General features: G+C 39.5%; 1 protein-coding gene across 2 annotated transcripts in view; it reads left to right on the plus strand.

Annotated features, from left to right (window-relative positions):
* The window catches only part of CNTN3 (contactin 3), a 411,452-nt gene extending 395,907 nt beyond the window's left edge, over positions 1–15,545 (plus strand). For both annotated transcript variants that reach the window (XM_061618591.1, XM_061618592.1), the window contains exons 19-21: positions 462–574; positions 8,618–8,786; positions 13,760–15,545. In XM_061618591.1, the coding sequence (XP_061474575.1) occupies positions 462–574; positions 8,618–8,786; positions 13,760–13,857 (380 nt within the window). In that variant the 3' untranslated portion in view covers positions 13,858–15,545. The remainder of the gene's footprint in view (positions 1–461; positions 575–8,617; positions 8,787–13,759) is intronic.
* The last annotated feature ends 376 nt before the right edge of the window (positions 15,546–15,921 follow it).

Below are 15,921 nucleotides of genomic sequence, written 5' to 3' on the forward strand. Positions count from 1 at the left end.
AAGCTGAGCAGGCCCTAGCCAGCTGGGGAGGACTAGCCTCAGAGGGAGGCAATGGTAAACCCCCTCTGAATACCGCTTATCATGAAAACCCTATTCATAGGGTAGCCATAAGTCAGGATTGACTTGAAGGCTGTCCATTTTCATTTTCTATACACACACACACACACACACACACAGACAGAGAGACAGAGCGCAAAAAAATGCAGTTGCAGCATTTTATACTAAAACTCTTCTTTGTGAATATTTAATGGAAGGTCCTAAGTCATTTTAAAAAAATAGTATTTACACATCTCTCTGCATTTTCAGAAATGAATCTAGTGTACAAATGATGATATTTAGTGAGAGTGCTCCTACATCCAACATGTGATGACAGTCAATTTACCTGGGCTACTATCAGTTCCCACATAATCAATCATTAATGCCAAGTAAATTAAAATCATGTTTTCATTATGTATTTCAAGCTCCCAACCAGTCTCCAGGAAATGTTGTATGGAATGTTACAGACTCCAGGGTAGTGCTGAATTGGGAGCAGGTGCATGCAATGGAAAATGAGTCAGACGTAATTGGCTATAAGGTGAGTACCAGCAAGGTAGCAATGATAAAGTTTAAAATGCTTGCTAAAAAAAGCCATTTTGCATAAATATATTGGGAAATATTAGTTTTCACCACTGCCATAGCTTGACTTTTTTAACATCTATATTATAAAATATAGGGCAAAACAAAATGTGTCAACTAGGAATGGAAAAATCTGTCAATTTAGTTCTTTTTTTGTAGACAGTTTTAACTAATGAACACATTTTTGCAAGGCTTTTTTCATCATATAATTTTCAATCATATATTCATTTTTATGCACACTTTCCCCTAACATATGCATTTTTGTAAACATTGTTTGGTTATCAGATCGCATCGCAAAATTAGAATAAGTGTGAATTTCAAAGAATGGTTGTGTTCTCATCTTGTTTTGGGAAGTGCAAATGTGATAGATTTGGCTTGAGATGCAAGTTGAATCAAAATTCTCACCCATGCCTAATGCCAACCAGTGTATAACTAGCTCATTGCTACCCTGGCTACCTTTGGAAGGAAGGGTAGTATATAAATCTAATAAATAAATAACGTTATAAAAACTTGCCAGGCAGTGATGAAAGCTCATAACTACCAAGTTTTGAAAATGCATAAATCTATGTAATTCATTTAACACGTTACTGCTAATTTGATTTGTAAAACACATCTTTACCATAACAGGCTACTGCCAATACATTTGAAAACATAACATAGCAATCCATTTAACAGTTTATTTCAATATTTTCCTCTCTTTTTATCTGTTTATTGGAAGACATCATCCATTTACTTTACTTTCCATATTTATCTTTGGTCTGTATAGCGTTTGCTAGTTTTAACCATCATGTTTTGTATAATCACATGTATTTCAACAAATGGTTACAATTCTCATAGGAAGCAGCAATTTATGGAACACCCGGGCAGCAGATGGAGGGCCAATGTGAAACTGGCTATAGGAGTTATTCATTAATACCCAAGAATGAAGAGTTCTTTACTTAGGGTTAAGTTACCCATCAGGGTTCAAGGAAACTATACACCATTTACTTGGCTAGATCAGATGTACTTTTAAGTATAATTCATTGGCTACTTCGGTTTTTGCACCAGGTTCTTTGTTGCTGGACTTTAGACTGGTATTAATTTTTGAAAATTGTGTTAGCTGACTTTTATGCTGATTTTAGTGGGGGAGTGGTGTTGGGTTTTTGCTGGGATTTTTGGTTTTGTGATTTATTTTGTTTTAGTGATTTTATTGTGAATTGTGTTTTAAATGTTTGTGTAAACCACCTAGAGAACTTTTGCATTATTTATTTATTTATTACATTTCTATCCCACCCATCCTTCCAGAAGAGCCCAGGGCAGCAAACAAAATCACTCTAAACCACTCTAAAACATCTTAAAAACAAAAGACTTTAAAACATATTTAAACAAAACATCCTTAAAAACATATTAAAACAAGTTATCTTTAAAAGCATTAAAACAAAGTATATTTTACACAACCCACGTGGAGAACATCCGTGACATCCACAAAGATGGAGGAAGGTGATTTTATAATCTATTAAGAGACAGGCTTGTTATATATTATAGATTTATAGCTGAACTATGACAAATCGGAAGTCAATAGTTTTATATATATTTTTCTTTTTTTATTGTATTAGTTATTGATTTGTGTTTTTTCTTTTTGTATTGTTTTGGTTTTGAAGATTTGAATAAAAATTAATTAAAAAAAAAACAAAGTATATTTTAAAACATCTTTTTTAAAAAAAACTTTACAAACATCTAAAAAAATGTTAATTCCAACACAGATGCAGACTGGGATAAGGTCTCTACTTAAAAGGCTTGTTGAAAGAGGAAGGTCTTCAATAGGCGCCAACAGGATAACAGAGATGATGCCTGTCTAATATTTAAGGGGAAGGAAAACCAAAGGGTAGATGCCACAACACTAAAGGTCTGCTTCCTATGTTGTGCAGAACGGACCTCCTGATACAATGGTATCTGCAGGGGGCTCTCACCTGCAGAGCGCAGTGATTGGCTGGGTTTATAAGGAGTAAGACAATATTTCAGGTATCCTGGTCCGAAACTGCATAGAGCTTTGTACACCAAAACCAGAATCTTCAGCATGATAGCTAATGGACAGCTAGTGCAAATTCTTTCAGCAGCAGGGTTACATGTTGACAATACCCTGCCCCAGCGAGCAGTCACACCGCCACTTTTTGCACCAGCTGCAGCTCCCGGACCAACCTCAAGGGAACCCCCACATAGAGCACATTACAGTAATCCAGCCTGGAGGTTACCAGTGCATGGATAACAGTAGTCAGGCTATCCCAGTCCAGAAATGGCCATAGCTGTCTTACCAGCCAAAGCTGGCAACAGGCACTCTAGCCACTGAGGTCACTTGGGCCTCTAGCGACAGAGGACGATCCAGGTGTACCCCCAGACTACAAACCTGCTCTTGCAGAAGAAGTACGACCCCATCCAAAGCAGGCAACTGACCAATTATCTGAACTCAGGAATCACCAACCCACAGTGCCTCAGTCTTGTTAGGATTCAGATTCAGTTTATTAGTCCTCATCCAGCCCACCATCGAGTCCAGGCTGTGGTCCAGGGCTTGCACAGCCTCTTTCAATTCAGATGTTACAGAGAAATAGAGCTGGGTATCATCATCATACTGCTGACACCTCACCGCATATCTTCTGATGACTGATCCCAAGGGTTTCATATAGATGTTAAACAGCACGAGGGACAAGATGGTGCCTTGTGGCACCCCACAGCATAACTGCCAAAAAACAACCACCCAATGTTAGTCTCTGAAAACAACCCTGGAGGTAGGATTGGAACCACTGTAAAACGTTGCCTATGATACCCATCTCACCAAGTCAGCTCAGAAGGATACCATGGTCAATGGTATCAAAAGCTGCTATGAGATCAAGTAAGAATAACAGGGTTGCAGTCCCCCTGTCCTTCCCCCAATAAAGGTCATCCATCAGGGCGACCAAGGCTGATTCAGTCCCATAACCAGGCCTGAACCCAGATTGGAATGCGCCAAGATAATCTGTTTCATCCAAGAGAACTTGTAGTTGTAGCACCACAACACTCTCAATTACCGTCCCTATCTGCGACCAGGTAGTCACAATCTAATGGGGCCAGGGTGGGCTTTTTCAGGAGCAGTGAGATCACTGTCTCTTTCATGGCAACTGGGACCACTCTCTCCTGCAAAGATTGACCACACCCTGGATACATTTGGCCATACCCCCTTGGGAAGCTTTAATAAGCAAAGAAGGGCAAGGGGTCAAGAGGACACAAAGCTGGCTGCATTGTTGCAAGCACCTTGTCTACGTCATCAGACTGCATCAACTGACAACTTCAGAACGTGATTGGATAGGTGGTGAACAAATGAAAAAAGTTATGTAAGAAAGCAAATTGATTGCATTCTGAGCTTTTCTGTCCAGGACGCTTGTGGGAATGTGTGTTTTGCTTGTTTGTCTTGCTACATCTTGCATGGGGATGTATATCTTTACTTGTTTATTCATTGGGGATTATAGGGTTAACCTCCTCAATGATCTGGTCTAGCTAGTCATGTGACCTATCCTGAGACTCAAATATCAAGACACTGAAAACTCCATTGCATATGTGAGAAATGGCACATCTCTTGTCTAAGGGTGGGAAAATTTAAGGCGCTACTGCTTCTTGCTGCTGGTACCCTGGGCACCAATACTTCCTGCTGGTTGAGTCATGCTGGGTGGGACAGATGAATGACAAGGAAAGTCTTTATCAAACATTCAAGGTGCTGGTATTGACTTATAAAGCCTTACATGGCTTGGGACCACAATACCTGATGGAATGCCTCTCCCAATACGAACCCACCCATACACTACGTTCAAGATCAAAGGCCCTCCTCCGGGTGCCTACTCTGAGGAAAGCTCGTAGGATGGCACAAGGGAGAGGGCCTACTCAGTGGTGGCCCCCAAATTATGGAATGATCTCCCTGACGAGGTCCGCCTGGCGCCAACACTGTTATCTTTTTGGCGCCAGGTCAAGACTTTCCTCTTCTCCCAGGCATTTTAGCATGTGTTTTATATTGTTTTGATTTTTTAAATTGTGTTTTAAATTGTTTTTTAAAAGATGTATCTTAAATTTTATTTGTTTTTAGTTACTGTAAACCGCCCAGGGAGCTTCGGCTATGGGGCGGTATACAAGTATAATAATAAATAAATAAATAAATAAATAAATAAATAAATAAATAAAACAGTAGACATTATGGAGTTTTTTAGTTCAAGGTGGGACCAGGGGCAGCCCCAGAGGGTGGCCAGGTCGGGCCCTGGCTAAGGGCCTCTCCTTAGGGTGAGAGGGTAGTATTCCCACGGATCACAGAGAGGGAGCTCCCAGGCACCCCCCAGTACAAACAGTGTGGGCTTTAATAAATCCCACACATGCCCCACCTACCTCTCCCATCCCTGAATGCCATGCATGCTTTACACATATACCTGTCATCAACCAAGGTGGCGGAGGTGGCTTCCCTGGGGGGCTGACACCATGGCAGGCATGCACACTATATGTGCACATCATTCACATGCAATGATGCGAGAAGTAGGTGGGATGTGCAGACAGATGCCACAGGCCCGGGGTAGGCTGGTGCCCAAGAGTCCAGTCATGCCCGGTGCTGGCCCTGTGTGGGACTCCTGAGATAACAAAGCCTTTAGATTAAGATGGATCCGAGTGTTATAAAAAGGCACCCAGGAGATAGGCAATGAAAGGGCTGCTACTCAAGTGTAGGAAACTCCTGAGAGTCTGGTGAGTGAGAGACTAGGGGAAGTGGATTGTATTTCACTGATTTTAATTTGTATTTGCTCCAAAAGGAAAATCTGGGTTTCTGTAATTTTGGGGCACTGTAGTTTTCTCTATAACATTTGCTTAAACTCCACCTTTTTTCTGTCTTAGTAAACTCTTTGTTTTATAAACCTTGTATGGCATCTTCTTGTTTTAAACACTGTTGTGCCTAAATTCATTATACCTCGCTTCCCTAAGAGGCTTCAGACTCCAGGGAAATTTGGAGGCTGTATGATGAGGGACAGCCTTGTGAAAGAATATAATCCCTTATCTGGTGGTGGCCAGATAAGTACCTCAAATAGAGAAAGGGATGGTGCAAAAGAGGGGTAAACTCTCTTGTGGCTGGATCTCCCGTTCCCAGGTGTCCAGGGACCAACGGTGGCTGGGTGATGGCTGTCACACAGTTCTACAAAATGTTGCAAAGTGGAGTGTGCCCCTATTCAGTGTGCAGCCAGCCAGCCAGGCATATAACCTTTCAGAATGTTTCATTCCATTCATCCTTCCACTAGCTTTTGTATTTTCTTCCCCCAACAGTCAGTCAGCATGCTGTCCCCACTGAATGTAATCAGTCTTCATTGGGCCATTTTTGTTTCCACACTCTCTTTAGGTTTTTTTTCCCCCTTTAATTAACCTTTAGGTTCCCCTAAGGCTGCTGATATCTCCTCCTTCTGCAAGGATGGTGCTGTTTTGGCTACATAAGGATAGACATTTGGAGAATGAATCTGCAGTTAGTATGTCAGGTTGAAAAAAAGTGAACTTAGTTCTGAGGAAACATCTGAGGATTTGGCTATTTTATCTATTTATTTATTTATTTTCTTACATTTATGCCCCATCTTCCTTCATGGAACCCAAGGTTCCATACATGTGGTTCCCAGATGGTCACCCATCCAGGCATTGACCAAACCCATACCTTCTATTCAGCAATGTGGTGGCTTACGTGCCCTCAGATTATCCCCAAGGCTACATGTAATTTTGATCCTCGTTGCTAAAAAATATTTCCAGCTCATGTGTGTATTATTTTCCTATGTTTTACCATATTTACTTTTAAATGTTCACATTTATACTTCACCCTTCCTTAAGTTCAGTACAAGATAGGAGCTCTTTCTTCAGCTCAGTACAGGTGGCCAGGCTGAGAAATAGTGGCTTGCCTAAGGCCTCAGAGTAAGTCTCATGGCTAAGCAGGGTTTTCTTTTTCCTTCTCCCCAGTCTAATATCCAACATTCTTCCTGTTACACTACACTGATTCTTCAGTGGTATCAAATGCTACTGTTCACATTCATTGGTATCTTCATGGCAGACACAATTTTGAATGCTCTAATTATCTATTGAATTAGGCCTAGACCAGGGGAAACAACCACTTAAAATATTTTTATTTAAAAAGAGCCATATTACTCAAATGTAGTGCAGAAAATCTCAGGCTTACCTTTCTGTCTAAAAGCAAAATGGGCTTTACATTTTAAAAAACACCATGTTTAGGAAAGTATATCTTGTATGTTAAATCAACAGACCATAATGGAGTATATCCCTAAGACTGTTTGCACCAGGACTCAACTACTACATCTCAGTTTATCATGCTTAATGCCTGGCAGCCACATGGGTTTATGCCATTCATGTCAATTCATTCTGCAACAGATTGGGAACATGCAAATAGCATAGCCCAGAACAGTAACCGTTGTACAAAACCCACATACTACTTCATACCTTTCTCTCTCTGGCCCAACTTGCCCCCATCCCAACTTCTGATTTACTACCAGAGTGGAAAATAGAGTAAGCAATCTGGAAAAAGCCAGTGTGTGCAGGTGTCTGACTGTTAATAACACTAATTATCTCATTTTAGAGCATGCAGAATTAATTCATTGGAGGGGACTGTGACGCCCTTCCCTGGCTCTCCCTGTCAGGTTCCTACCTGCTCGTGGTTACTGCCTGTCTCTAGGCACCACCAGGGATTCCACCAGTCCGGACTGTCCTTTTTTATGGTTTCTCTCCCCGCTGTAGCACAGATCTCAACAGATCCCCCTGCTAGTCAGCACCACCAGTCACGTCCTAATACCAGTATTCCCAGAGACTCAGAATACTTGTGGTGTTATTCTCTTCACCGCTGCCACCATTTGTTACAGTTTCCCTTCAGCCTTGGTCATTACCTTACCCTCCCTTCTGGTCTGTGAAACCCCAGCCAAGGATCAGGCCTTTGGTAAACCAAATTAAGTATTTATTGAATATAACAAAGATAACAAAGATAACAAGATTTCTTCATAAGGCACATAAGCATATGGTTTTATCTAATACTAATACGAACTCCACCCCCCTCCTTCTCCACGCTCTCCTGGCAAACAACTCTCTAAAACCCACCAAAACAACCCACTCACTTTCATCACATCACATCCACCCAGATTCCACTGTCACTCTTCCTTTTATATGCTCAGCCATTTTAAACACTCAGCCAATCATCCAGCATTCTACTGCCCATTCACTCCCCCTCCTCTTTCATTCCACTTACCATGTATCTCCTATACAAACAGCACTTACCATATTTACACTAATACAGGATCATCACAGGGACATGTGGTTTAGTTTAGTTTTCTGCTTTTGCTTTATCTGCACTGTTCGCTACAAAAAATCACACCAAAATATGAACTTCTATTGTTCGTCTCTCATGACCAGTCTTACAAATCCTTTGGACTATTGCCAAAATCACTTCTAGGTTAATTGCATCCTGAAGTGAGGTTTATTACAGTGGAACTCAGTGGGTTGTTGTAGACTACAAGAGTTTAAAATACAGCAGGAAATATTCAGTTCAATTCCAAGACAGAATAATGACTTACTACATGTAGATTTTCACTCACCATAGTTCATAATTCTTCACTTTCTGATGTGCTTAAACACACCAGTATCCTGACTCTATTTATTGCTTTGAGTTGTTGATCCAGGTAATGACAAGCAAAAACAAAAAATTGTAGAGGACCCCATTACTAAGAAACTCAGTGGAATATATTATGCATTTGCTGTTGTTATATATTCTGCCATTCTAGATCAAAGCTGTGATAAAGAGAATTGACTGATGTTATATATTTTCAGTACCTTGGAATATATTAGGCAGAATTCTGTAATGTGCCCTGCTTCCCCCTTCTTTAAGAATCTGTTTTCCCCTTCCACCTAGAAATTAGATTAAATACATCATGGATGAAATAGTGGATGAAATAATATCATTAAAATAATCATTTTTCTTTTTATATTGCAGGTTTTATATAGGACTAGCAGTCAAAACCAGCTCAGTGTCCTGATCACAAACAGAACATCTGCAGAACTTCTGCTCCCTTTAAATGATGACTACATTATAGAAGTAAAAGCTGTGACTGATGGTGGAGATGGCACTAGCAGTGAGCAGATTAAAATTCCTAAACTAGCAAGTATGTTTACTGGACACTGATGAATTGAGTTTCATCATAAGTAAGACATTGTGGTTTGTCTTTACACTGAGAGTTGATGTAAGATATGGATGTCATTTAATGGAAGAAACTAATCTGACTTTTTGTTATGAAATTGCACCAAAGTAAGACACTGGGCTATAGTTCTAGGATGTTATTATATAATAGAATCTTAGAAATGTGGGCTTATATGTTCAGTTAAACACTCTGGCAAAGCATCACACATTTAGCCACTTCCAGGAACACAAACTGAGAGGCACAATCACTCATGATCTTCCAGGAGAAGATCTGTATCAGAAATTGGCAGGATGTGAATATTGGATAACTCATGGAGCTGGGGGGGGGAGGATAAATATAGTAGGTGAATTTGTACAAGAAAGAGTGGAGAGGTGAGAGATCTTGCTGAGATATAAATAACTTCACTTACCTTGGAGTCACTGATTTGGATCAGACTTGTACCTCCATAAACCGAAGGGATTCTTTTGTCCACAGAGAGAACTGGATTTAGTAGAGGCTTTCCAATGAAAGAAGAGGGTGGGGTGGCAACTTTTGCCTTTCTCCCGTGCCCTCTAGAACTGCTTTCTGTGGGGACAATAAGTTACATGGAGAAGGAAGAATCATCAAATATGATTGCATCACCCCTTCCTCTGGAACTCCTGTGCATACAAGTCTGGTTCCATCCCATTATCCCTGATTGATCAGACAGGGATTGTATTAATACAATTAGAGTGCAAAGCAACCCTTAAGGGCCAAAGTAGTGTGTAGTGCATATTAGTAAGTTCATCCATATTGAACTTATGCTTATAATACAAACAGGCAAACAAACAAAAAAGTAAAAGGAAGGGTGGAAAGTGTCCCAGAGCGGAAAAGTATCATGCCTAAGTTCGCAAAACAGGTTGGGGTTAGAGAAATAAAAACATAAGAGCCTGCTGGATCAGGCAATGGCCCATCTAGTCCAGCATCCTGTTCTCACAGTGGCCAACCAGATGCCTGTAGGAAGCCCAAAAGCAGGGCCTAAGTGCAATAGCATTTGCTCCACTTGTGATTCTCAGTAACTAACATTCAGGATCATACTGCCTCTGACTATGTAGGCAGAGCACAGCTATCATACCTAGTAGCCACTGATTTTCCTCCACGAATTGGTCTAATCCTCTTTTAAAGCAAACTAAATTGTTGGCCATCACTACTGCACAACCTATACTCTGGACAAAAGGCTACTGTAAGGACAGAATATGGAGAAAACAAATGGTTCCCCATCAGAAAGGGGGTGAGACAGGGGTGTATTTTATCACCCTTTTTGTTCAATCTATATGCGGAACATATATGGAAAGCGGGAATGGACCAAGATGAAGGAGGTGGGAAAATTGGAGGGAGAAATGTCAATAATTTAAGATATGCAGATGATGCCATACTACTAGCAGAAACCAGTAATGATTTGAAATGAATGCTGAGGAAAGTTAAAGGAAAATAGAAATGGACTGCCTTCAAGTTGATCCTGACTTACGGTGACCCTATGAATAGTGTTTTCATGGTAAGCGGTATTCAGAGGTGGTTTACCATTGCCTTCCTCTCAAAGTTAAAGAGGAAAGCACAAAAGCAGGACTACAGCTGAACGTCAAGAAGACTAAAGTAATTATAGCAGAAGATTTATGTAACTTTACAGTTGGCAATGGGGACATTGAACTTGTCAAGGATTATCAATACCTTGGCACAGTCAGTAACCAAAATGGAGACAATAGTCAAGAAATTAGAAGGAGGCTAGGACTGGGGAGGTCAGCTATGAGAGAACTAGAAAAGGTCCTCAAATGTAAAGATCTATCACTGAACACTAAAGTCAGGATCATTCAGACCATGGTATTCCCGATCTCTATGTAGGGATGTGAAAGTTGTACAGTAAAAAAAGTTGATAAGAGAAAAATCAACTCATTTGAAATGTGGTGCTGGAGCAGCGCTTTGCAGATACCATGGACTTTGAAAAAGACAAATAATTGGGTGTTAGAACAAATTAAACCAGAACTGTCACTAGAAGCTAAAATGATGAAACTGAGGTTATCATACTTTGGACACATAATGAGAAGACATGTTTCACTACAAAAGACAATAATGGTGGGGAAACCAGAAGGGAGTAGAAAAAGAGGAAGACCAAAAAAGAAATTGATTAATTCCATAAAGGAAGCCACAGACCTGAACTTGCAAGATCTGAACAGGGTGGTTTATAACAGATGCTGTTGGAGGTTGCTTATTCATAGGGTCACCATAAGTCATAACTGACTTGAAGGCACATAACACACACACACAACTGTGGCTGTGTGAAGAAGTACTGTCTTTTGCCTGTCCTGAATATTCCAACATTCAGTAATAATAGCAATAACAGTAACATTTATTCCCCACACACACACACTTCACACAAATGGGCCCGGAGTGGATTGCAACAAACTTAAAATACAGCATTAAAAAACCACCTAAAATCACAAAATAGAGTGTCACAAAATAGAGTCCCTAAAATTGGATGTGTCTAAGTACTACTGTCATGAGAGCAGGAGACAAACATTTCTCTGTCCACTTTCTCCACACCATGCATAATTTTATATGCTTCTATCATATCTCTTTTTGCTCACCTTTTCTCTAAACTGATAAGAACCCGAATGTTGTAATCTATCCTTAGAGGGAGTTGCTCCATCTCCTTGATCCATGTACTATAGATTTCCACAGTGCTAGACCTGTACACTAAAATAAGTTCTTACTTTTATGCAAGGATGCTTCTTATACTGCTTTTGAAAGTGAAGCTGGCTAGTTTCAGAAAGTTAACAGGATCAAGGTGTGCTTGAATGGTTGATGGGCACCCACAAGTGGAGAGAGGACAGTAACTGGCTGAACAAGCTATGTGAAAACTACAGGAAACATAATCTTACTAAGGGATACTATGACCTCAGCCAGCAAGGAGTCCAGCATTTTCCAACAAGTTTTCGGTAGCAAGGATGGCTGTTGTTAGGCCAAACTGCAACTGGCTGGTCTTACTCACTGAAATGCTCCCTCTGCTTCATCTAAGAATTACCAAGCAGAACCGATCAACAAGTTAAGCTCCTGGTGTTTCAGATTCTGTAGTGAATGTTGAACTCAGTGTCAGCAATTTCATCTGCAAAACATGGCAAACATTTAGTCCAAGCTTTAGATAGTTACAGTTGATATCCACTAGGGCATTCAACGTAATAACAACATCACTCTGCTGAACTTTGCAAGTGGAATGGTAGCCAAGAAAATATGTCTTTGCCAGTGCCACAATAAGTCTGCTTTGGCGTACAGTTCTTAGTCAACCATGCCTTCAGAGCTTTTCCCATCTCCCAACAGCATCTTCAACAAGCAACTCAGAATTAGAGGTGAAGGGGGATGTAAGTTGGATAAGTCACTATCTTGAAGGGAGGCAAATGGCATGCACTAGGGACCCTGTTTCTCATGAAGATGAAATTGAGGCTAGTGAAAAAATAGGAACATTACTGATCTGTCAGCAAGTTGATGGCCTTGGATAGTGTGAGCCTTTTGGAAAATTTATAGGTGACTTTAGTGTTGGTTTTTTAAAACTGTGCTATATCCCAGCAGTGAGGTGCAAGTGAATCCCAGTGGCCTTGCTTAATTAGAACATTTAATTAAGTTCTGTGGTAGAAAAATCAAGCAAATGACCAGCTCCCTACTCAGCAAATTACTCAAAGAATCCTGTGTATACCTGGGTGTATCATGAATAGGGATAAAATAACATCAATGATCATATGTGAGCCACACACTTAGAAATCCCCAATTATTTTATTTGGAACTCCAAATGTTGATATCCAGACTCTGCAAAAAGTTGTTGTTCTGTGCTGTTTTAAAAACTGAGTCTGTATTAATTAAAAGTTGTGTTGGAGAGAAAACATACACACTATAGTAAAGTTATGAAAAAGAACCCAGTTAAAATTCTTCATGATCTTATGCATGACAAATTGCATTCAACTGAACTAGTAAATTACCATGTAAATTAGACAGCGGTATATGTAGGGGAATCAGATTTTAATTTTTCAGTCTGTTTTCTTTTTCAGAATGGAGATAGCTTAATAACTATTCCAAATATTAATTTGTTCCAGTTGTTCTAAAATATATACAATATATCACTATTCATTGTTTATCTAAGATCAAGGATAATGACTCTTAGAATAGCTGGATACCATAACATTATTAAGGAAAAAAATACAAAGCTAGTAGCTCCTGGGAACTAATGGCATACTTTCCTTACAACAACCAATTGGAACTAGTCCACTGCAAACAAGAGTTACCAGAATGGTCCCAATGAAACACTTAGCTCTACACCCTCAGAGACCACGTTTTACACATTCCTTTACATTTGTTTAGCAGTTACTCCCAAACCAGCTTAGAAACACGTACAGGATTCTGCTCATGTGGCTGCTTCCACCAGTTGCAAACACTGAATTGATACATTTTCCAAAGAGTTTGGTGGTTCTTTGTTATACATAAATATTTATTATTATTTTATTTTAAATATTTCTGAACCATCCTTCAGCCAATAGATTCCAAGGTGTTATGCAATAAATATGCAATACAGTAACATCCTTCATTGTAATTAGGCATAGTCCCAGACTAGTATGAGAACAACTGCAGAAGCAGCAGCAGAAAATGACAGTAAGGAAATATGCAAGTAGAACTATGGCTTATACACACTTACCTGGGAGAAAGGCCCGTTGGACTCCATAGGTCTTATTACTGAATAGACATACAAAGGATTGCACTGTAAATGTGTGAAGCTGTGGAGTATAGAAAGGCATTTCTGGAGGTGGTTGGGTGGGGACATTGCTATGAAGTAATGCAATAAGCACTACTGAGAGCCAAAAGAAGGGGAATATTTTTCAGGATTGAGAACATGTATACTTTGCTTTCCAACTAATCTTCCATTTTCCCATTTGTTGTAGGTATGGATGCAAGAGGTTCTGGTGCAGCAATCTTAAATGGTCTAACAAGTTCTATGTCAATAACACTATTCTTGATTTTTAAAGCAGTAATGTGCTGATGCATTTTCACAGATAGCCGAAGGCCAGGTGAATAATTTACTTTGAAAGTAGTTTTTAAAAACAACAATAGCAACAATAAATGGTGGTTATGCATGGATCTATTACCATTGATTTTAAATACTTTCTATGACTTCATTCAAGGATAATAATAAAGCAAATCATATACATATTAAACAATTCCTTCTAAAGGAAGATAAAATGCCTTAAAATGTAATGAACCAAAGGAGTTTACACATTACATGCTTCAGAAGTGACAAAAATAAGAGGATGAATATTGCAAAAAGCTTTGAGAATTCCATTTTCCAAGCAACACAGAATTATTTTAATGTATATTGCAACGAAATCATCCGAATACATACAGATGGAAGATAAAAACAAACCCACATTTCAGCAGTATCTGATGGAAACCTTAACTTGTTTTCTAAAATCCTCACACTGTTGAACAGTATTTGGATAGCTGTCATGATGGCCTTTTGTTTAATGTCCTTCTTTGTTATAAACACCCAAAAAAACTTCATTTGCTATTTAAAATCCATCTTGCCCCAATTTTTGGTCCAAATTACATGAATGTTCAGTTGCTTCTGCTTATTTTTGTTTTAAAAAATTCAGTTTAAACAGTAAAATTCTAATCCTAGTTTAATTGTGATGGACTGCCTTCAAGTCGATTCCGACTTAGGTTGACCCTCTGAGTAGGGTTTTCATGGTAAGCGGTATTCAGAGGGGGTTTACTATTGCCTTCCTCTGAGGCTGAGAGGCAGTGATTGGCCCAAGGTCACCCAGTGAACTTCATGGCTGTGTGGGGATTCGAACCCTGGTCTCCCAGGTCGTAGTCCAACACCTTAACCACTACACCACACTGGCTCTCAAGTGGAAAATTTATTTCAGATGGAAGTTTCTGTAATTTCATTCTTAAAGGAAGTATGTCTGCACAGCATCACATAAAAAGAGCCAAAGGATTAGGCCAGTGGCCCAACTAGTCTAGCATCTTGTTCTGACAGTGGCCAACCATCTGCCTATGGGAAAGCAGATTCTGAGCACAACAGCACTCTCCCCACTAGTGATTCCTAGCAACAGGAATCACAATTTGAGTATCAAAAGGATACTCAGGATTTGTTTTCACACCGGAGAACTAAATGGTGCATTGGGTTGTATTCACCTCTGCTTACCCAATAGAATGATCTCTACTCTCCTCCGCTTGTGCAGTGTTCTGGAGTTTCTTCCAACCCTCCAGAGCAGATTGGGGAGGGGAGGCGCAGGGGAAGGAGAGGGAGGAAAGTCCCATTGTGCTAGCAGGAATTCTTGTGCTTGTCTTCTGCAAGTGCAATGATTTAGTTGAATATGGCCCATTATCTTCTGCATGGTCTTCTGCCAGTCTGTATTACTGCAGGCCACAGTGATCCTCTTTGGAATGAAAGCTATACCTTTATGAATCAATAGTTTTAGCTTGGCACTATAGAAGTACAGCAATCAAATTTCCTGGTGTAGGGGTGCTAGAATGTTCTGGAAAATCATTCATTGGGCCCTCATTGAATATTGGTCCTGTTGCAGTTTTTCTACTATACTATTTAGAATGATCCTGGATGATAATAGATTCACTGCCATTTTCTTATTTATCAGCAAAGACTTTTGTCAGTGTTATTAAGTGGACTGTTTTAAATCAATGTTTTCACAGCAATGGGTATATAAAAATCTATCCTTGATATATTTGATTTACTACAGTTTCAATGTTTACACAATTTTCATCTCAAAATATCTTTTTCACACTTATACCTGACTGGTTTCAACCACAGAACAATTCAAATATTGTTCTATATTTTATTATGCATTCAAATGTTAAATTGTCATGCAACCTGAACTTTAAAATATACTCCTTTTCCAAATGTCTTGGGAAAATCTGTATATAATGTACATAGTAAAAGAATAGAAATAGCTACTTGCTGTTCAACATTGCAAACTACTGATGCTTCCAAACACTTACCAATAGGTGGGAACAAACTCTCTTTTTGTGTGTAATTCATACTCATTCAATTAGAGGTGAATCTGTCATTGTTATAAGAAAGTTA

Source organism: Rhineura floridana, chromosome 3, assembly GCF_030035675.1.
Source record: "Rhineura floridana isolate rRhiFlo1 chromosome 3, rRhiFlo1.hap2, whole genome shotgun sequence".
NCBI lineage: Eukaryota > Metazoa > Chordata > Lepidosauria > Squamata > Rhineuridae > Rhineura > Rhineura floridana.